This window comes from Tiliqua scincoides, chromosome 2 (genome assembly GCF_035046505.1).
Source record: "Tiliqua scincoides isolate rTilSci1 chromosome 2, rTilSci1.hap2, whole genome shotgun sequence".
NCBI lineage: Eukaryota > Metazoa > Chordata > Lepidosauria > Squamata > Scincidae > Tiliqua > Tiliqua scincoides.
The window spans coordinates 33669093-33692860 of NC_089822.1; the positions used below are offsets into that span (position 1 = coordinate 33669093).

General features: G+C 40.4%; 2 protein-coding genes across 4 annotated transcripts in view; both read left to right on the top strand.

Moving 5' to 3' along the window:
- ZFYVE16 (zinc finger FYVE-type containing 16) overlaps nucleotides 1–1838 on the top strand; it is a 47211-nt gene extending 45373 nt beyond the window's left edge. For all 3 annotated transcript variants that reach the window (XM_066616227.1, XM_066616228.1, XM_066616229.1), the window contains one exon: nucleotides 484–1838. In XM_066616227.1, the coding sequence (XP_066472324.1) occupies nucleotides 484–648 (165 nt within the window). In that variant the 3' untranslated portion in view covers nucleotides 649–1838. The remainder of the gene's footprint in view (nucleotides 1–483) is intronic.
- A 4757-nt stretch (nucleotides 1839–6595) lies between these two features.
- Nucleotides 6596–21808, top strand: FAM151B (family with sequence similarity 151 member B). The gene is made up of 6 exons (XM_066616802.1): nucleotides 6596–6674; nucleotides 11909–12034; nucleotides 17172–17334; nucleotides 17534–17745; nucleotides 18853–18988; nucleotides 19720–21808. The coding sequence occupies exons 1-6, from the start codon at nucleotides 6656–6658 to the stop codon at nucleotides 19883–19885; spliced, it is 822 nt and encodes a 273-aa protein (XP_066472899.1). The 5' UTR covers nucleotides 6596–6655; the 3' UTR covers nucleotides 19886–21808.
- The last annotated feature ends 1960 nt before the right edge of the window (nucleotides 21809–23768 follow it).

The window sequence follows — 23768 nt, forward strand, 5'->3', positions numbered from 1 at the left end:
GAGCAGACCACTAGTGGTCTCAGATTTCAAGTGGGAAAATCCCTTACCCTATTTGCCAGGGACACAGAATATCCTGTGTAGCCTGAGGGGGAAGCAAGAGGGAAGAAGTCCAGGCTGGGGACTTCATTCTGTCAGCTTCTAATGGTTGTCTATTAATGCCTCCTCCTGGCATGAACTTAATCAGCAAGGGGAGTTGCAGAGATCTTGAAGGGATAAGAGTTTGGTCCTTTCTTCTATCACAAATTGAGTCACACCTACCAATTGTTCTATGGGCAACTGGCTGCCAAGAAATTGCATTTGGGGGCACTTTGTGAAATGATTTGGGCAAGCTGTGTTACTTTTTGGTTGGTTCTTTTTCTTAAAATGCTAAATAGTAATTGTAAAGTGTCTATTGTATTAAAGATAGTTTGTAAATGTAAAGAAATTATGTTCTGCATATAGTGTGTGTTATAGTAAATTAACACTTTGATTTCTCATCCTTAGGTAGAATACCAGGCAGGATCTGGAGGCCAGCTTCTTCCACAGCATTATCTAAATGATTTGGACAGTGCTTTGATTCCATTGATTCATGGCAGGACATCAAATGCCACAAATCTGCCATTGGAAATGGAATTAATATTTTTCATTACTGAATCTGTCGTAATATAATTGACATGTATATTATGCTTGATTGATTGAATTGCTAGCACTGACCAATACCAAAGCAGTTGCATTACACTATGGATGAAAGAACCAGGTTTAATTTTTTTAAGCCAATGATGTAGTAATTCATCATTAAGAGGATTTTGCTTTTTAAAAGATGAGTATTTTCCTCTAATGTGAAAGATAAATTTTTTTAAAGCTTAAGGTTTCCTAATGTTCTGAAACTTTACACTTAATACAGCCACTAAAAAGGCAAGGAGTAGAGTTCGCATGTGTTTCACAATATGAGATATGCCCATATGATATTTTCCAAATAAATGTTTGAGGTAGCGTTTGTGATTAGACCATGAGTCTTAAACTCTGTCTAATGAACTATTCTCAACTCATAGTTTTTTGGGGTGTATTTTTTTCTTTTAAGATGAGCATATTAAAGTGGAACAGAACACTTTCTAATTCTGAAGGTTAACATATAAAATCAATTACTACAGAAAGGACATAATTAAAATGTCTGATAGATGTTTGTACAATCAAATATTTCCTGTGTAAGGAAAAGAACAGCATGTTTCCACCAGGTGTTATCATTTTGTAAGAATTTGTAATTGGAATTATCCTGATTTTTAAAATCAGGATATTTTAAAATTGGGATATTAGCTATGTATAATGGTGCTTCCAAGACAGCTCCCATCTTATTACTTTTTGAATAGCTGACTTTGTTATACATTTATAATGACATTTGTCAAACATAAAATACTTTGTATTAAATGCTTAATCTTTTTTTCTTCTGTGCTCAGATGTACAGTTGTTTCTTGGATTTTCCAAGAATGAGTATGAAGCCAGATGACCTTTAAAGTAGTCATCCTGTAGCAGTAAACCAGGCTTGAAGTCTGTCTGTGCTCCCTTCTCTAATTCTTGAGACTTCTTGGTATCCCTGTTTGTTTTCAGGGACAATGATGTATTAAGTGTGAATTTTCATGAACAATTTGCTGTAACATACTTAAGGCTCTTTATACAGTACTTATTTTTATACTGGGGCATTTGCAGTAAATATGCTTTTATGTATGAAGGTGATTATTGAGATAAGTACCTGAGTTATGTAAATCAGGTTTGATAATCGCTGCATAATGTTTCTGTTATACAAAGAAGCAAATTGTACATGTGTGTCTGTCTGACTTTGATTAAAATATTATAATACTGGATTCTGTTGGAAAGATTTTCAGATTCTTTTCACTGACACAATGCCAAACAGTTACAGACCTTTTAAAAGGGTTTGGAGGCTTTATTTCTACAATAGTAAGTGAATTACACAAGCCAATTGATTCAGTTTGGATACAAATGTTCACTCTAATTTCCAATCCTGTTTCTCAAAGAACCACACCCAGAGAACTACATTAAATAAAGTGAGATAAACAAGTTACCCATGTGACACTGTATGTCACTTCCACCTCCTTACTGGGCCTATTATGACAGGTTTGGTGCATGGTCCCGGCTCTAATTAGGCGGTCATACTGCCCTGCATCCCAAAATATTCCTGGCCCACAACTTTAGTTATACAAGATCCTGGAATTTTCCCTTTGGGAAAGTTATGATCTACATGTTCTGCCAATCATTATCACTTTAGGTCACTTTGACATAATGACCCTCCTGTCCTGTTTTTGAGGGGAACAACAGTCATTCTCTTGGCACCAATTTCAGTTATTTTTCTCAACTTAGAGAAGTTAATCCCTATCAATTCTGAATTTAGTGCAGTCTAATTATTGTCTACATCAGGGGTGCTCAATAGGTGGATCGTGATCTACCGGTAGATCGCGAGGCAAAATGAGTAGATCGCGGAGTGCTGACCCCCCCTTCAGGTGCCTCTGGGAGGAAACGCCGGGAGTAAGGCCCATTGTACTCAATGGGGCTTACTCCCAGGTAAGTGTGGCTAGGATTGCAGCCTCACAGCCTAATCCTAGGCATGTCTACTCAGGAGTAAGTCCTGTTATACTCAGTGGGGCTCAAGGTACACCAACATACATTGAACACATAAATGTTATATGTTATGATGGCGCGAACATTGTAAAAAAATCTCTGGTAGATCTCCGGGCCTTGCTGGGTTTCAAAGTAGCTCTCGAGCCAAAAACGTGTGAGCACCCCTGGTTTACATGCTCTTATAAATATAAGATATGGATATAAGATATATATGGATATATATATATATATATCCATGGGGTATATTTACAATGTATCAGAAATACAGTTTATAACTAAAACATTTGTAATCCATGTTATGATGGTACAGGATTTTAGGAGACTCTGGCTGCAGTCCTAACCTCACTTTCCTGGGAGTAAGTCTCATTGAACACAATTGGACCTACTTCTGAGTAAACCTGGTTAGGATTGTGCCCTAAATGAAACTGTTTGTCAGCAATCAGACCAAGAATTGTTACTGAGCCAATACACTGTTTTGTGTTAAAAATGATAATTGAGTGTAGCAGCTGAAGATTACGGTATCATTCAGCTTAAACACAATATCTAGCTGATATCTGAACAGAGGAAGACAGGTGCAGCAAAGAATGTTGAGTGCTTCAAATATTGACCCATGATATGTAACTATAGCTTGTAAAACATAATATTGTGTAAAAGCAATTTTAATCCTCTTTGTCACAATAGCTTTATGTTCTCCTGGAAATTGATCCTTGCTTTCAGTTTGTTATCTATAAACAGTATTAGTTTTACTATAATGCTATAAAGATACAGTCTTTATATCTTTATAAGAGAAGCTAGCAAGTGCTTAACAAATGACATGGTAACATTTCACATGTCTTGATAGATGACTTAAGAATTTCTCTTCAGGAAGTTTTTCTGCAGAACTTCATTACTTTATCATTTTAAGATATCTCCTCTCAAAAAACAAAAACACCCAACGGATTTCTGTGTCTTGTTTATAAAAGGGAATTGGTTAAGCTAGTAGTTTTCAAACTACTGGTGGGTTGGGAACCACCAGTGGGTTGAGAAACTGACAAGCTATAGCTGACCTGGAAAATATATTTGAGCCCTACAGAAGCAAAAAGGAGCAACATGTGCACATTTACTCATGAGTAGGCAGATATGCCTTGGTCCACTCTGAAGGGCAGACTGAGAGGAACATGATGTCACCATAATGTTCGTGATCCAATGAATGCAGGCCCCAACAGATTCTCAAAGAAGGATGTCCCTCCCAGCTACCAAAGGAAAATGTATTAAAGCCTATGGAAAGTGAAACAGAGCCACAGGTGTGCATATATTCAGGAGGGGAACATAAGAATGATCCTTACAATTACCAGAATGATCCTGAACCAGGTTGTAACCCACTGCTGAGTCCTGATTCACAGTTTGGGAAGCATTATACTAATCTCTTGGAATCATGGGTGATGTTAATTTATATTACGTTAGGGCATGTACTGTAATGAATGTGACTTGCTAAATACTGTAACCTGTAATAGGAACCTGATTTTCAGTATTCTTGAAAGCATTGAAAAGTGGATCAAGTTTCAGATCCAATGAACTACTCTAGGGGTGCCCAAACCCTGGGCCTGGGGCCACTTGTGGCCCTCAAGGACTCCTAATCCAGCCCTCAGGGAGCTCCCAGTCTCCAATGAGCCTCTGGTCCTCTGGAGACTTGCTGGAGCCTGCACTGGCCTGATGCAACTGTTCTCAGCGTGACGGCCAACTGTTCGACCTCTTGCATGAGGGCTCCCTCCACTGCTTGCTGTTTCACATCTGTGATGCAGCAGCAGCAACAAAGGAAAGGCCTTTTTTAGGCCATTAGCTATTGCAAGACCTTCATTCATTCATACAAGTTCCATCTCTAATATATTCATTTATGTAAATTTATTCAAATTTGAAATGTAAATTAATTCTTTTTTTCCCCCAGCCCGACACAATGTCAGAGAGATGATGTGGCCCTCCTGCCAAAAAGTTTGGACACCCCTGAAATACACAAACAGTTCTGCACACCTAAAGGGTCTTTGTTTATCCAATAACCTCCACACACACACTTTTCAGCAAGCTACTCTAGAAATTGAGGGAACTTTAAAACATATTGTTGAGCAAAGGTACTCATATGTGACTGACTTGTGCGAATTAAAGTATATGTGCTTTCCCACCCTAGTGAAAAACAATGTAAATAGTGCAGGCAATTCCACCTGCCATTCCACTTACTCTGTGTGTTTCTCACTGTGAACCTGAAATGAGAGAACGAAGTTGCTGTTTCCTTAGTACTTTTAGTTTTTAACAAGACAGTACATAGTTGTTGGATTTAAGAGATTTTTTACTTATATGCAGTTTTGACTTTGAAGAACTCGCTTTGCCAACCTCTGAATGTAATCCTCATGTAAGATGCAGACCCAAGGGTATTATGATATGGTGACTGTTTAAAAAAAAAAAAAAGGAAAGAATCCCCTTGGGAATGCCCATGTCCTTGCATACATATGAAGTAGCTTTGAGATCCTGCCCATGCCATGTTTGTATTCCAAGTATTAAATGAATCCTTGGCTGATGCATGCTTAAGCATGCTTCCAACTGAAGGTGTTTCTGTCATGAAAACCGTTGCGTGGGGCTGATCTAATCAGTAGTGCAAAGATGGGAGGGTGGTTCTTTTGCCCACACTTCTGAAAATTGTCACTGTAACAACTCTTCCTTTTTTTACAGCAACTAGTGTAGCTCAGTTGTTCTCAAACTTTTTAACACCAGGACCCTATGGAAGGGATGTCATTACCCTGGTAGTGATATCATGGCCAGAAGTGACATCATTATGCAGAAAAATTTTTAATAACCCCATATGACAAAATCAAAGTGAGTAAATTAAAAATTTGGTATACGGATAAGTTAAAAAAATTATTTAAAATGAAGAACCCTCCTAACTCTCCCAAGCAGTTGCTGATCTGCTTAAAAAAATTTCCCCAAACATCCCAAAGACTGCAATCCTATCTACACTTACCCCAGAGTAAGCCCCATTGATTGCCATTGTTAAAAGGATATACATAGTAGCCTGTTGAAAGTATAGATAGATCTGTCACATTTCCCCAAATGCAGTCACATACCCTGGTAGCATCAAGTCAAATATATTAAAAATAAAATACACATTGAAATGAATGGCAACCCGACTGAAATTTGCTCCAGACCCACCTACTGAGTCCTGACCCACCATGTGAGAAACACTGCTGTAGCTGCTTCAGAGGGCAGTTTTCAACAGAAACCAGCACAAAGGAAAGAGATAACCTCCCCTTCCCATGTGTTCTGACTAGGACCAGGGTCCCCTCTGCCTATTGCTGGAAAAAAAAGGATGCTTCTAGTTGAAAGCACACAATGCTTTCAAAACTTCCCAGCAGGGACATGCAGTGGGTGGGGAGGCAAGTGAGGCACAGCCTTCCCACTGGAGTCCTTCAAAATGCACTGCCGCAGTGTGAGGTGCCCAAGTACCCACAACCCATGCACAGAGCATGGAGAGTGTGAGGAGCTTGTGGGTGCTTGGGTGCCTCACACAGCAGCTGTGCTTTTCCAAGGACTCCAGTGGGGAGGCTCTGCCTCACCTGCCTCCCCATCCACAGCATGTCCCTGGATCCCAGGTAAGTGGATATAGTATGCTTTCCTGGGAGTAGGCCCCATTGAACACAGTGGAACTTACTTCTGAGTAGACATGCATAGCATTGGGCTGTAAGTCACCCAGTGACCTTCCTGCCTGCGAACTGGGGTCCAGCTCACACTGGTGGGAGTTCAAGGTCTGTAGTGACAACACAGAGGGCTGTGCTTGCTTGACCTGACACCTCCAGCCCTTCAAAGCAAGGCAGCAGGAGAGGGAATAACACGCATTAAGGAAGGCGTTTAACACAGAGCGGTTCACAAACCAGGAAGTAGTCCCAAGAGCTGGGAGAGTATCTCCCGCAATGCCCGCCGTCGAGTGGGCGGAAGGATACGTCACACAGCTACGAAGCGCTGTCCGCGTCTACTCGCGCGCTGCTTTGTGGCCTGCAAACCTTCGGCGGTTCGGTCCAGCATGGAGGCGGGTGGACAGGGTAAGAACCATGCGCGGCCTCATAGAACGCCGGGACTACTTTCCTCCACTCAGGCTGGTCCTGCGAGCCCCTGGAAGGCCAGCGCGGGCGGGTTTGTCCTGCGTGAGGGCGCCCAGTCTGAGTGGCAGTAAGGGCTGTGTGTGGTTAATCTTCCTTTCGGAAGCGGAAAGGCAGCAGCCTAGTTGAGGCAGGCTCAAGAGAGGGAAACTTGGTGTTCAGCTACAGAAATACACTGTAGCAGGCAAGTGCGGTGGGTCGGAGGGTGGGTGGGGAGGCAGGTGAAGCAGAGCCTCCCCTCAGGAGTACTTCGAAAAGCACCCCAAACATCCCATGTGAGGCACCCAAGCACCCCACGCAGGTGAAGCAGAGCCTCCCCACAGAAGTCCTTCGAAAAGCGCCGCCGCTGCGTGAGGCACCCAAGCGCCCACAATCCATGTGCAGGTGAGGCAGAGCCTCCCCACTGGAGTCCTTTGAAAAGCACCCTCGCCACTGTGTGAGACACCCAAGCACCCACAACCACAGAGCCTCCGCACTGGTGTCCTTCAAAAGCGCCGACGCCCCCATGTGAGGCGCCCAATCACCCACAAGCAACCTGTGGAGTGTGTGTTGTGGGTGCTTAGGCACCTCACATGCAGCGGTGCTTTTCAAAGAACTCCAGTGGGGATGCTCTGCCTCATTTGCCTCCCCTCCTACTGCGCATCCCTGCATTGCAGGCAGTTCTGGTCCATTAGAAAAAATTTCAAAAGTTACAGTAAAGGATCCCCTTAATAGGACCAACTAAAGTGGGACAAAGCAGTAAGCAAACTTCTCAGTTCTCCTCCAGAAAAAGAAGGAAAAGATATTCCTAGGTGCAATGAAAAAGCTCTAGATTAGTGTTTTTCAACCATTGGTACAGTACAGGTACCACCAGTGGTACTTGAGGTGGTGTCTGGGGGTACGAACAGGACCCCAGGACACCTGCCGCCCGACAGTGAGCCCAGGAATGCAACTCAATGAACAGTGGTGGGAGGCTCAGCTTGGTGGGCAGAGCTCCAAAGCATGCTTTTCTGCACTCACAAAAGCCCTCCTGTCCACCCTGAGCCTCTTACTGGTGTTTGTCCATTGCATCTGGCCTCCCAAGCCAGAGGTAACTGGTAACTGGTCACTTCCAGTGGTACTTCAAAGGTGGACCATGTGAAGTGGTATGGCACAAACGTTGAGAAACACTGCTTTAAACTGCATCTGATAAGGGGGGTTTGTACAGACTTGCCTCATGATTTTCTGTATGTTTGTTCAGAAGTCCCACAGTAGGACTTACTCCCATGTCTGTCTCTTCCTGACTGGCCAGAATGCTGTATCTGGGCAGTGCTCATCTCAGCCTGACAGGCACCTTGAGTAGGTGTTACTGTGGTCTGCTTTTCCCCCAATAAATAGCTGCTCATCTGAATGTGCATTGTCAGAGATGTAACACCTGAAAAGTGGGGGAAGTCCATAGGAAGGTCAAAGGAGCACTTTTCCTGGTTAGAAAGGAGTAAAAAAATTGAACATGCACATTTTCTAATTGCAGATGTAGCTCCTGCATTCTTATGTGTGAGCTCCCACTTCAGACATAGTTTGTGTTTAAGTGAAAAAGTTGAGGGTGTGATCCTATGCATACTTACCTGGGAGTAAGTCCCACTGACTATAATGGTACTTACTTCTCAGTAGGCATGCATAGGATACATGTGTGTCCAGGTGTGTTTGGAAATACAGTTTCTGCAGGTTTTAAAAGTTGACTTTTGGAGGATAGACTTGTAATTTTCTTTTTTAGTACCCTTTCGTATATACACTTGTTCCAGCATCCTTAATGTAACTGCCTAAAGGGTAACTTTGTGCCAGAAAGAGAAATGCTTATGCATGAAAGGGCTTATTTGGTACCACTGTCTGAAAAACTCACTGCCTCCTTGGAAAAGCTAAAATGCTCTTGAGTGGGATGAACACTTCTTTGTCCTCTAGGTGCATTTTTCTAATAGGAAGATGATTACAGTATTTTAGAATAATAAAGAATCAAGATTTTTAGAGTTATGAAACCCTCCCCCCTTCCAGTAGTTACTTTGACTGGTGTCTTTCACCCATCTCTTGTTGGAACTGTAAATGAACTGCACACAATGGGAACTGTCCCCTTCCTGTTCTGCCTTTTTGCTGCCTAACCAAATTGTGTTTCGCCGCTTTCTCTCCTGGTGCATTATGCACTTAGGGATGCTCCATACCACCATATGGCACCCGAGATTGCAGGTTACAATTTCAAATATGAGACAAGGTGCAGGTGGTGAAATTAGACATGTCTCTGTATCTCTTCTTGGCAATGGGAAGAGAGCCAACTTCCCAGGCAAAGCTTTTGTTTACCCTTACTCTTCTCAGAAGATGACACACTGTGGAGTTATCTATGGCTTGTCTGCATCACATTCTCCCCTCCATCTGCTCCCTACCAGTATCACAGCCATGGTTCCGGGTTCTGAGCTGGGTATGGTTGTCAATACAGTATCAGGGAAGAGTTTACTAATGCCCAATTCAATGTACAGTACTTTGTCATTAGTTTGTAGAATTGGGCCAGAAGTGTTAAAGAGTGTTTTAAACACAGTATTTCAAATAATATATGAAACTATTGGCAGCAGGCTACTGAGGTAGTATAATTCAAACAAATTATAAGTGGTATGTTACAATGACAGAGAGGAATATTTATAAAGGAAGTTTTATCTTTATTTTCTGGCTTCTCCAAGTAAAAAGCTGTGAAATGTACACAAACCACTAACTTTCCTTTCAAGAGTTGTTTGATCTCAGCAGGAGTTTTGCTTTCCAATGCTTACGTACAGGAATTAATATAGAAAATATTTTTTATGAAACACTAATTGGAATGTGGTTGCTGATTTTTCTGTGGTAACGGCAGCAAACTAATTTGTTTGAAGTGAATGAAATATCAAAGTGTTCAGAGAGGTTTCTAAGAACACCCACACAACACAAATACTGTATTCTTGCACTTCAGTATCACAAGAGCTGTTTTTTTCATCTATTAGTCATTTCTTTTTTTAAGAGCTGAATACCTGAACAAACTGGAGGTTAAATTAATCATGTGTGAACTGGTAAGTTTTATGTATTATAGTAAAATCATGGTGGTTGACTTATTTCAGTTACAGCCCAATACTGTGTGGGCTGAACGTTGGCAGAATGCGCGTTCCACCAGCATAGACTACCTTATGTCAGTCATAAAACAGACTCCAGCAGTGTGCAAACTTGTGCACTGCAAGAGCACTAGTGGAATTGCTGGAGCCTTTCCATACCCACTGGAAGATCCTGGAGGACCTACCAAGGCTGTGGGGAGGGCAGAACTTGGTGGCAGCAGGGGAAGAGTAGAATGGGTCTGGGAAGAGGGTGAGTTTGGCAGTGATTGTGGCCACCAAATCCCAACCGCCATCCTGGACCCAATCCTACAGTGCAAGTCCACGTGGAACTGCACAGTGAATTCACTAGCACAGGTCTGAGTAAACCTCTTCACGCTGTGGAGGCTAACCCACTCTAGTCTTCCCTTACCTAGAGGAGATCCTCACTCTTTCCTGCACAGGATACATTTTGGCATGGCATCATTGGTTGGGTGGGGTGGGACTTAATAGGATTGATCTGTGCACAGATGAACCCTGAGTAAGCCAAATTGGAGTGCACTGAAGCATCCTTGGGCTTGACCTTAAATAACTTTGGTTCAATTAGGATTAGATCATTGCCCTGTCCCACTGTATGTTTGATGACCATTTGGGCATCCCATCCCCTTTCATTCCCTGAGTGAACCAGGTGGACTTGAATGCTTAATCACTGGGTGTGAGCTAGGAGCTATAGTTGTTCTTTGGCTAACATGGTGATATCTAATACACAAAACAGCCTGTCTGGTTATTTGGTCCTTCTGTAACTATGGGCACAATACTAACCAGGTCTACTCAGAAGTAAGTCCTATTTTGTTCAATGGGGCTTACTCTCAGGAAAGTGTGGTTAGGATTGCAGCCTATGACTATTTCAAAAAAATCAGGAAGCCCTGTTCCCTTCTTAATTTAATGTTGGGGCTTCCCTTAATGGAATCAGATGGGGAAAACAAAGTTATCACCTTTGGATAAACTATTCACAACCTTTGAACAGGACTGAGTGATGTTGGGAATCATGATTTCTTATTCATTCATTTTGAGCCTTGATCTTAAAGTCACAATCATATGCATGTAGGAACATGCACTGAGCATACTGCAATTTAATTGTACATGCATAGCATTGCACTAAGTACATGTAATTGGATATTTTATTTATCAAAATATTTTTGCTCTGTCTTTCCAACATTCACAAACAATTCAAAGTGACCAACAATAAAAATAAGTAATAAAAATAAAATCTGCAGTATTAAATTTCAGGTTAATGTGTTTAGGATCAGAGCCAATAATAACTCAGGCTTAGTCTCATGAATGGCAGATGAGATGATAAACTAGTGTGTCCTTGACTGTACCAGTTCAGGCTGTGTTGGAAGGCTTCTCTGTAAATACAGTATTCCAACATGCACACAAATTAACATGATTGACTGAGGGGCACACTAGACTCTTTCTTCCTAATATCTAATTTTCTATGTGCAAGAATTGTTTGTACAGATCACTATTTAGGCTACAATCCTATATGCACTTTCCTGGGAGTAAGCCCCATTTAACACAATGGCACTTCTTTCTGAATAGACATGCTTAGCATGCACTGTGAGGCATATACTTTTACCTGCAGACTGAAGGTAAATCTGTGCAGAACACAAATTTATTGCCTCAACTGAGAATTTAGCCTCAGTCTTTGAATCAACATGTGTTGATCTGCTTGCTGCCTGAGTTTGGGGGTATTTTCTTTGATCAGAGGTTTCATTTTTCATTTATGTTCTAAGCGTCAATATCCTTACTGCAAGGTGGAATTCTTTCTATTTACTTTATAATATTAGCATACCCCAGCCACAGAGCATATGTGATTTACAGCCCAATCCTAACCAACTTTCCAGCACCAATGCAGCTGTGGCAACGTGGTATGCACTGCATTCTGTGGTTGGTGGGCAGTCACAGAGGCCTTCTCAAAGTAAGGGAATTCTTGTTCTCTTACCTTGGGCTGCATTGCAGCTGCATTGGTGCTGAAAAGTTGATTAGGATTGGGATATTAATAAGGTATCCCAAGCTTTCTTTCATGAATGTTTATTCACCATACTGTTCTTAACTTAGGGTCTTGGAGTGAAAATATACTGGATTATTTCCTGAATATTAAGCAAATTGAGACAAGAGATGGAGCTGAAATCATCTGGTATCATAGAGCAAATAATAAGTCACAAATGACTGAAGCAATACAAAGTAAGTGTCCACTGGAAAATATATTTCAAAGTGATCAATTGTTAACAAAGTGTTTTTTTTAGTTTAATAACATAACATGGAAATAATAATTTCAACAATTCTGAGGTTATTTAAACTACAATAGCATTGTGTTTGATTTGTTGAAGAAGAGAAGCTAATCATAGAGACATTGTGTTGCTTGGCAGCCTTGCCACAACATTAAATGCGTTCTTAGCCAGGAGACCAAATTCTGTATCTATGATTGCACCATGTGTCTTAAGCAAAATTTTCAAAATCTCTATCGACATGCACAATGTCGTGTTTCTTAAGAACATAAGAACAGCCCTACTGGATCAGGCCAAAGGCCCATCTAGTCCAGCTTCCTGTATCTCACAGCGGCCCACCAAATGCCCCAGGGAGCACACCAGATAACAAGAGACCTCATCCTGGTGCCCTCCCTTGCATCTGGCATTCTGACATAGCCCATTTCTAAAATCAGGAGGTTGCACATACACATCATGGCTTGTAACCCGTAATGGATTTTGCCTCTAGAAACTTGTCCAATCCCCTTTTAAAGGTGTCCAGGCCAGACGCCATCACCACTTCCTGTGGCAAGGAGTTCCATAGACCAACCACATGCTGAGTAAAGAAATATTTTCTTTTGTCTGTTCTAACTCTCCCAACACTCAATTTTAGTGGATGTCCCCTGGTTCTGGTGTTATGTGAGAATGTAAAGAGCATCTCTCTATCCACTCTGTCCACCCCCGGCATAATTTTGTATGTCTCAATCATGTCCCCCCTCAGGCGTCTCTTTTCTACGCTGAAGAGGCCCAAACGCCATAGCCTTTCCTCATAAAGAAGGTGCCCCAGCCCAGCAATCATCTTAGTCGCTCTCTTTTGCACCTTTTCCATTTCCACTATGTCTTTTTTGAGATGCGGTGACCAGAACTGGACACAATACTCCAGGTGTGGCCTTGCCATCGATTTGTACAACGGCATTATAATATTAGCCGTTTTGTTCTCAATACCTTTTCTAATGATCCCAAGCATAGAATTGGCCTTCTTTACTGCCGCCGCACATTGGGTCGACACTTTCATCGACCTGTCTACCACCACCCCAAGATCTCTCTCCTGATCTCACAGACAGCTCAGAACCCATCAGCCTATATGTAAAGTTTTGATTTTTTGCCCCAATGTGCATGACCTTACACTTACTGACATTGAAGCGCATCTGCCATTTTCTTCAGCCATAAGTAGAGGTGGGTGAAAACAGTTTTATTTTTGTGTGTGCATTCCAGTGTTTTCCAAAGGTGGAAGCATAGAAAGTGGTGTTGTGTGTTTTTATTCAAAATTTACATTATATTATAAATTATAATCACTTTAAAAGTGTAGTAGGTAGGTAATATAGGTGGTATAGTTTCAGCAGATACAGCCAGAATCCCATGCATTCCCCCATTAAATAATAAATAAAAACCAAATAAAACTTTTTTTTTCCTGATTTTGGTGTTTTTCTTTTTTTGTTTTTGTTTTTACAAAAATGAGAAGTGCAGAAAGCGGTTATTTTATTTTGTTATCACTTCTAGCTGAAATTATGTCCTGCTCCTTTGAAGAAGAGGAAGAAGATACCTGCCCTGTCAGGATATGCTGTTATGTGGATATGTACATGAGAAATGGTCACAGAGATGTTTTGTTCATTTATGTTTTTATCTTCCTGCAAGAAGCTCAGAATGGCATATGTTCTCTGTTCTCTTCATCGTTATATCCTTGGGACAACCTTAGGAGATAGTTTTGAGAAATAGTGACTAGTCCAAGGTAAACCACTGAACTTTGTGCCCTGCTCAGGCACTTGTGTACTTGTGCCTGAGTAGGAATTTGAACTCCGGTCTCCTTTGCTCAGTGTTCTGGCCAAATCAGCCAGGGATTTGCAAGTGCATACCTCTAGTAGTTTTTAAGAACATGTGAGTATAAGGAACTGGATATAAGGATCTAATGTAGGACAAAATATTTTGGAGGTTTAATATGTTTCCTTGAGACACTTGGGTATTAATAGTGCAATATTTTTTTAATAATTATTAAATAATTATTAAATAACTATTTATATAATGTAATTTCTGTTCTGGGTATTGTGAAATTCCTAATGCTGAAATTGTTGAATATATGAAGAATAAAGAAGATTTAACATCCCATAGATATGTAAACATTTTCAAATGCTTAACATTTGCTCAAAAGATGAATTCAGATTTTCCGAACACCTTGTACAAAAACCATCTGGAACATATCCTGAGCAAACACTGTTTGAATGAATGAGACAAGAGCTCTTGTGCAGCTCCCATTCATTTCCCTGGGATCTGTGCAAATGACATTCCAGGCAGACTAACAAATCTCTAAACAGTCTAAGCTAGTGTTTCTCAAACTGTGGGTTGGAACTGACTAGGTGGGTTGCATGCCAATTTCATGTGGGTCCCCATTCATTTTTATTTTGAATATATTAGACTTGATGCTACCATGGTATGTGACTGGATTCGGTGAAATGTTACAGACCTGTACTTTGAACAAGCTACTATGTATATTCTTTTAACAATGACAGTAAATGGTACTTATTTCTGGGTAAGTGTGGGTAGGATTGCAGTTTAGGATTGTTAAAAAAATTTCCTGCTTGATGATGTCACTTCTGGTCATGACATCACTTCCAATGGGTCCTGACAGATTCTCATTCTAAAAAGAGGGAGAACCACTGGTCTAAGCAATTAGACTCTTAAAGTGACATTGAAATTAGTGGGATTTAAGTGCTCTAGCTGTATGCAGAACTGCAGTCTTAATATTTTGTCACCATATAAAATGTTTACCCTGTAACATTTAGTGCCCTATGATTCAATTCTGTACATACGTAGCCTCAGTCCATCATTTGCCTAGTACTCAGCTGTTTGGTAGCAAAGGAGACTAATAATGCAATCGTCTGCATGCGTACTTGGAAGTAAGACTTGGAGTGCAATTCTGAGTGTCAGATAAGCCAGTACAGGCTCCCTGCACCAGCTCAGGAGTGTTGTATATGTGCTGTAATGCATGTTTGCAGCTACTCAAGAGCTGGCTAGGCCTGCATGGAGGCCCACACCGGCTCCCAGAGGGGATAGGTTCATGCTGGCCTGGGCAGGCTAACACAGGGGGTGGGAGAGGGTGATGGGGGGGCCAAAATGAGGTAGAGAAGGTGTTTTTTGTGGGGGGGAGGAACGGGAGGTGGATTGGGCCTGGAAAGGGGTAGGATCAATCGCAGCACCTCATACCGAATCCTAAACCCCGTCCCTGGCCTTAGTGTCTTACATGGGTTGCTTGGATTTGCACCAGCAATTTGATTGTTGCAGATCTAAGTAACCGCATGGGGTAACTGGGGCATTACTCAGGGTAAGAGGGACAATATCCTATTATCCTGAGTTGCCCTCCAGCTGGCACCTACCTTGTGCTGAATACAGTGCAGGCCACTTGACCTGGCTGTTCCAGCACAAGTTACGATTGCGCTTCCCTTGAGTTCAGTGGGACTAATTCTCAGATAAATGTCTATAGGCTACAATACAATACAAAAATGTCTATAGGTATGTTTACTTGGCAGTAAGTACTGTTGAACTCCATGTGTTTTGCTTTTGAGTACATACACATAGAATTGTGCTGTAAATCTAGTGGAAGTCTGTTTGTGAGTTGGGACTTCATATCCTCCTGTCTATCAGTGTAGACAATACTGACCCAGATGAACCAATATTCTAACTCAGTATAAGACCCTATGGTCACATAAGGGTCACATAACCCCTGCTAACTGGGTAAGAGGCACTTTTTCAAGTGGGTGCTCCTCTTTTATTTAGCAGGGGGAGAGTAACTGGCCCACCTCACCCCAGCACTGTCTGTTCTAGTGGCTGTCTGCTGGTATTCCTTTGCATCTTTTTAGATTGTGAGCCCTTTTGGGACAGGGAGCCATTAGATATTTGATTTTCTCTGTAAACCGCTTTGTGAACTTTTTGTTGAAAAGCGGTATATAAATACTGTTGTTGTTGTTGTTGTTAGCCATTGTCTGCTGTTTGGGCTAATAATGTATATACAGAGACTGTTTCTATGTAAGAGAGTCCATCCTCATGCACAAACATTTCCCACATGCACAGTAAAATGCAAAGCTTCTATGAGCAAGTAAGCTGCTTGCCTTAAAAAGCAGCAAACTGATAAGTATTTTGTTAAGGAACTGGTGTGCAGCACTGAGCAAACAAAGAATGTAATTAGTGTTTTTTTCAATATGGTGTCCCTTCACAAATTAACTTTCCAACTGTTTAATGCTTTTTAGGGCAAAATGTTTTGAAGGTGCATGGTTTTGAACTAGCATTTCCATTTCCATTCCTTCAAAGAATGCAGTTCAAGTAGTGTGAATGGGAAAGAATAGAAAGCTGAAGGATTGGTCTGAATCAGGGGTGCCCAAACCCCGACCCTGGGGCCACATGCGGCCCTCGAGGCTTCTCAATGTGGCCCTCAGGGAGCCTCCAGTCTCCAATGAGCTTCTGGCCCTCCAGAGATTTGTTGGAGCCTGCACTGGTCCAATGCAACTGCTCTCAGCGTGAGAGTGACTGTCTGACCTCTTGCATGAGCTGTGGGATGAGGGCTCCCTCCACTGCTTGCTGTTTCATGTCTGTGATGCAGCAGAGGCAGCAAAGGAAAGGCCAGCCTTGCTTTGTGCAAGGCCTTTTATAGGCCTTGAGCTATTGCAAGACCTTCATTCATTCATATAAGTTCATCTTTAATATATTCATTTATGTAAACTTATGCAAATTTATTCAAATTTTAAATGTAAATTAATTCTTTTTTTCCCCAGCCCCCAACACAGTGTCAGAGAGATGATGTGGCCCTCCAGCCAAAAACTTTGGACACCCCTGGTCTGAATGAATGCAATAGACCCATTTTGAAAATGGATAAAAAATTTGGAAATAGAGGGGCTTCCCCCATAGCTTCTCCGATTAGTTTTGTGAGCAGAGATACAAACCTGTGGTTCCAAGGTCCTTGTTCACTGACCTCTCTTCACTGGATTAAGCAGTCTGTCTCTAGTAAATGACAAAAAACAACTGTATCCATTCAAAAATGGTGTTACACTGTTCTCTGTTTTTCTTTTACGTTTTTTGTAAATAAACAGGTGCAGCACATATGATAGAGGCAGATGTTATTCTTTGTGAAGGAGAAGGAGGTGGTAAACCAATTATGGCTCACCCACCAGAAACAAATAGTGATAACACACTAAAAGAGTGGCTGAATGAGATGAAACACACCAGCAAAGGCATCAAGCTCGATTTTAAAAGGTACACAGGGTTTGATTTGTAAATTTCACATTATTAATAAGCTTGTAAGGTTAAGTTCTGTCAATACTATCTTGAATATACAATCTTGAATAGATAGCATTATCTCTACCTATCCTAGAAGGCATGGGGAGGTCATGTAACATGTATTACAAGTATTCTTCTATGAATATATTAAAAACCTGTTGTTCTGTGCTTCTAGCTTAGCAGCTGTGAATCCCTCAATGAAGATTCTTGCAGAGATAAATCTTAAGCAACCTGTCTGGATTAACGCAGACATTCTCCCTGGACCAAATGGAAGTAATTGTGTAGTTGATGGAAAGAATTTTCTAGGCACAGTGACATCATTTTTTCCAGATGTAACCTTATCATTGGGATGGACAACTGAATGGATTAATCTAAAATGCAACAAAGGTAAGAATGATTACTAAATATTTATATTCTGCCTTGGATAATGATTCACTCAAATTCATCCATCTTGTACTGAGCATTCTGGGAAACAGTGCCCAGATATCTCTATTCTTTTCCTTTTCCTATACAGTTCCCTTTTTTATTTCATTTGTGTTTTCTTGTAATGTTCTCATAAAGGAGGTAGTTGATCAATGCTATCTTGATGTTCCTTGCACACATATGAGCTCTGATGCCTTCCCAACCACAGTGCCCTGCCCATTAATTTCATGACAGAGGCTGTTCTGTAGGCACAAAAATGAGTAATAATACTTGTCTTGGATTTAGCTTTTTTTGTGTGCATAAAGCACTATGCATGTATTATCTTGATGGAATCTTTACAACCATCTTGTAAGGTAAGTAATCTATATATTACAACTGGGAAGCAGAGAGATACTGGCTTGTCTAAGGTTACCTGCTGTGCTACATGCATAACTGTCCCCCTTTTACTAAAGAAAAACCATTAGAATTAACTTCTTAAGATGGAGTTGGTCAACCATTTTATTGGCTGGTGGGGTGCCCTAGTTTTCTGATATATTTCAAGCATACACTGAGATCATTGTTTATCTTATCCCTAATCAGTCTGTATTTTAGACATTTTAGGACATGGTAAGCTGTAACACACCTGAAGACTCACAAACTAGGTCGCCAGACACAGAATAGTCACACTGCAGCCTTTGCATTAGTTACATTAAAATAGTTGTATGAAACTATCTTTAATATTTGGTTTGAAGAATATACATGTAAAATCCATGTTTTTGAGTATTTCTCCTCAGGTCTGCATATACATTGTAATCTGTCTCCTTGGAATTTCATCCATTTAAAATATTATTCTGGACGTCCTGACTGCAAATAGAAGTGTTTGTGTAAGCTTAAAAACCAACAGGAATATGAAACAGAGTGTTTTTCAGGGCGCAAGATTTGGGTTGCCTTATTGTCTGCTTATTTTTTCTTCCTGAAAAAAATATTTCTCATGAATTAATATTCTGTTAACATAATATTTAACAATGTCTGAACACAAGTACTGCCATTTGGATTGCTAATAGAGTTCCTGAATCTTCACTGTTTTTGTAGGTTACAGTTTAGCAATGGTGCAAGAGATGGCAGCCGTCTGTAGAGATCTTATTCAGCCAGTTACATTCCCTGTAAGAGCTGCTTTGGTGCGTCAGTCAATATCTGAACTTACGTGGTTATTGCAGCAATCAAACAGGTATGGTGTGTATCAGCTGGCTATTTGTTCTGGCACTTTACCGTATACTTTCAGTTGATTATTTGCATTTCTATGCAAATAACACAAGTTGTTCCAAAAAGTTATTGGAAATTACTTTTTAATTTTGTGTTAATGCATTTAGAAATGTCTTTTTACATTAATATCTTTAGAAAATCCATAACTATTAATTAGTGTACAAAATGAAACCAGATTGATTGATTGTAATACGCTGGTTATTTTAATGTAAAGCATGTGGCACAAAGTTCAGGAACACCTACCCCCCCATATAATGGCATCCCATTTTCTGATGGGACAGAACTCATACTTGTTGTCTCATGTGTGCATTGAGCACTACCATCTCATGGAAGACAACGGGAAGCCTCTACATCCAAGAAGCACTGCTTGTGATGTTCTTCAAAGGCAGCTAGGAGCATCTGAGTTCTACTGAATTAGTATGTCAGTTGTACAGTCCAGCACTCATGTAGTATTGAGAGGCAGTTCAACAAATTATTTCCCTTAAATGATTCCTGAACAGTTTTAACAGTTAGATTTATGTATACTTAAATAATCATTTTATTTAGATGTAAGGTGATTAAAGTACTTCAAATATGTAATTATGAAGACATTGATGACATATAAAATATGAATTGTATACTATTTTTAGTTGCTTAGTTTGTTTTAGTTCTGTGTGTCATTTTTTGTGAAATGAAATTTGGGGATTCTAATTGCAGATACACCCTGACTATTTGGACAGGAAAACATGATGAATATTCTGTGGAAGATTTACTCTTCATCAGAGACAGCTTTGATAAAAGTAAAGTTTTTTATGATATCTTAGAGCCACAAAATTCTCAATTCAGAAATGCTATTGGGAAAGCAAGATCTAGCAGAAAGTAAAACAGATTTTTCTATTGGACAGTAATATTTTATAGCAGTAGTTCTCAAATGTTTCAGCACCAGGACCCATTTTTTAAAATGACACTATATTAAAGTGATTTTCAACATTTTTCTTCTCAGGGCACACTGACAAGGTGCTAAAATTGTCAAGGCACACCATCAGCTTTTTGTTAATTGACAAAGCACACTATGCTGCTGGTGGGGGCTAACATCCCACAAATTCCCACAGCACACCTGCAGACCATTTGCGGCATGTTGAAAATAGCTGTTCTGTTAGGACCCACCTAGCTTCACAACAACAATAAAAAAAGTTTCACCTTACTAACTGCTCAAGCTTCTGGTTTTATCCTTTTTACAATGGGGAGCACCTTCTGGAACATTTGTTGAGCTCCATGTTTAGGACTATTCTGGTGGCCTTGCATCTCTCTTCTCCTGGCTTTCAACAGGAGCCAAGGTACAATTGCCTACACATGAGTAAATGTATATATCTGGCTCAGTTTCACTTTCCACAGGGCTCAATACATTTTCCTTGTCATCTTGGGGGTGGGGGACGACTTTCTTCTTGAGTGTTGTTTGGAGCCTGTGTTCATTGGCCCCAATTCAATCTATTGGCTTGTTCCTTTGGGCTTGCCCTTTGAACTGGACTGAGGCACAGTCACCTACACGTGAGTAAATGCACACATGCTAGCTATCAGTTTGTCAGTTTTAGTTTCACAACCCACCAACAATCAGGTCACGACCTACTGGTGGGTCGAGAACCACAATTTGGGATACACTGGCTTATAGCAGTTGCAACCCACTTGGTCCCTCTCAACGTGATACCAATGTGGGTTGCAAATTAGGCCTACCCACCAGCCTTTGCTTCTGTTTGGCTCCAAACTGGACTCAAAGGAATGCAGCTGGAAGCAATTTCCAGAATGCTACCTACTCCAGATGCTGCCCCCACTTCACGCAGACCCAGGGCAGCCTCCAGTTGCCTGTTGATTGTGGCCTTGGGGAGGGAGTTGCCATTGTATTCTTGACACTGACCAGTACTAAGCACTGGAAAACATATTGACACTAATGAAGAACTCTGTTCACAGCTTTTGGCTCTCTAAGTGTCAAACTATTCTCCTGAAATGCATGTTTAAGAGGTATGCTTAGAAGCAGAAGCATCTCTTTAATCAAAACCAGCAGTATGGGGCCCATTCCTGTTTGGGACCATAGCATGCATAGAGGTTGTTTTCCCACCAAGAATTCCTGCCCAAAGTAGCTATTTTCTGGGGGTTGGTGTTCAGTAGGAAAATAGCACGGGAAAGAGTTAAGCTTAATCCCCTTAACTCTTTCCTATGCTTTGCTTTTCTGATCAAGGAGCACAAGTGGGTAAAAGTAAAAGGAGTAAAAGATACTCCTCTACATATTTTACATATTTAACTTTCACTGCAATCTGAACTGTCTACTTGAAACCCATAAAAATGTTTAGGATTAAATAAGTGTGGTTTTATTTCAAAAACATTGATGGTTCTGACTTTATTTTCTTATGTCTATCTGAGTAAGCAGGATTGTGTATCAATGGAATTTTTCCCCTTTCATTTGAAATTCATGAAGATGTCTACTAAGGATGCTAACTGGACAAAGAGACACTTACAAGTGGTGTGCCTCTTATACATAGCTGGGGGGGGGGATAAGTATCTGTCATCATCCCAGCACTGTGTCTTTTCTAGTGACTGTTTGCTGGTGTTCTGCATCTTTTAAAATTGAAAGCCCTTTTGGGTCATGGAGCCATTTAGCTAGCTGTTTGTAAACCATGTTGGGAACTTTTTGTTTAAAAGTGAAACTGTATATAAACATCCTTAATAATATGATTATATTATGAAACTTTTGAGTAAAACAAGAAAAAAAATACAGCCCATGCATTTTCTAAATTGATTGAATAAACATTTACAAAAGGGTAATACAATACTTTGGAATTTAGCACTGTGTTCTCTATTTTGTATAAATTTGTAACTATTCATAAACAGTATAATATAACTAGCATTATAATGAACAAGCAGAAAACGGTTGTCTGCTTTAAATTAATATTGCACTGGAAACAGCTGTCATTTTAAAACATACATCTTAAACATCTTCTATATCCTTTTAACAGCCTACATTCAGATCCAAGTTATATATATATTTTTACATAAAGCAAATGCAGTGACTGTCCTATTGAAAGGTAGTTTATTTGAACTTTCTGTTCCTTTTTTTCTCAATTTCTAATAACAGATTCTTTTGTTAAAATTGGAGTAGATTTTATTTCTGTACTTTCTATAAAACCTACTATGTCCTCTCATAGAACTGTCATGCAAAGCTGTACTATCTTTGGAAACTAAAGAATTTTGTCCTTATAGTCCTTAACAGAAATCATGTGCACTAGAAAGTAGTAGTAGTAGTAACTTTATTATTGTGCTACAGCACAACGGAATTTATGCACCTTTGAGATACAAGCATAAATATATACTACAATTCCAACAATCACACTCTACACACTCACCCACACATTCTATACAGCATGCATCATAATATAAAAACAGTATAACAGACCATAATGCCCAGGAGCATGGTAACAACTATATTGCCTTATTCAACGTAATTATGGCTATGGAATAAAAACTGTTCAGGAATTGTGTGGTGCATGCTGTATCATCTACCCAAAGGCAACAGTTCAATGAGCCGGATGGAAGGGGTCTCTCGGAATACTATGCGACTTCTGCAGACAGCGAGATGTATAGATGTCCTCCAAAACTGGTAGATGAAGGTTGATGATGTGCTGCGTGATCTTAATAATTATCTGCAGAGCTTTTTTGTCCCCTGCAGAGCAATTTCTGTACCACACCAAGACATCATAGGTTAGGACACTGTCAGTGGTGCAACAATAGTAAGACACAAGCAGCTGCTGTGATAAATTTAACCTCCCAAGCTTCCTCAGAAAATATAACCGATTTTGTGCCTTTTTTATCAACATGCTGGTGTTAATAGTCCATGAGAGGTCCTCTGTGATGTAAATACCTAGGAATTTGAAACTAGCAACCCTCTCCACCTCCTCACCATTTATGTATAATGGTGTGTGTACATCCCTCTTTTTCCGGAAGTCAATTATAAGTTCTTTAGTTTTTCTGATGTTAAGTGACAGATTATTTTCTTTACACCACAATAACAACTCCTGTACCTCCTTCCTATAAGCAGACTCATCATTCCCGCTAACAAGCTCCACCATTGTAGTATCGTCTGCAAATTTTATAATTTCATTGGTGTTATGTGATGGGGAACAATACATGTGTATACAGGGAATAGAGAAAGGGGCTCAGCACACAGCCTTGGGGAGCTCCTGTATTTAATATAATGATAAGAGCTCATCCTAACTGACTGTGGCCTATTTGTCAAAAAGTCCTTTATCCACAGACAAATCTCTTGCTGTATGCCCAAACTAGCATTTTAAAAAACAGCCTGCTAGGTAGAATGGTGTTAAAAGCAGAACTATAATCCACAAATAACAGCCGTACACATGTACCCCGTTGTTCCAAATGACACAGGACTGTATATAAAACAATAGATATGGCATCATCAGTCGACCTGTTACTCCTGTATGCAAATTGACAAGGATCCAAGGTGGGTGGAAGACCAGACTTAATATGTTTCAACACCAGCCTCTCAAAACACTTCATAATTAGAAGTTTAGAAGTTAGAGCCACAGGTCGATAATAATTAAGAGAAGCAACTACTGTCTGCTGAGGAACTGGTGCTATAATAGCTGTCTTCAAGCAAGTAGGGACAGAGCACTGTGGCAGAGATAAATTGACAGAGATATTTGTAAAAACTTCAGTCAGCTCTGCAGCGCAGTCTTTAAGGACCCATCCCAGAATTC

Excerpts from the sequence above, each read along its gene's own strand:
- FAM151B (XM_066616802.1), top strand. Across the intron at positions 17,746-18,852 it reads TAATCTAAAATGCAACAAAG|GTTACAGTTTAGCAATGGTG; the intron begins GTAAGAATGATT and ends CTGTTTTTGTAG. Across the intron at positions 18,989-19,719 it reads TTATTGCAGCAATCAAACAG|ATACACCCTGACTATTTGGA; the intron begins GTATGGTGTGTA and ends TTCTAATTGCAG.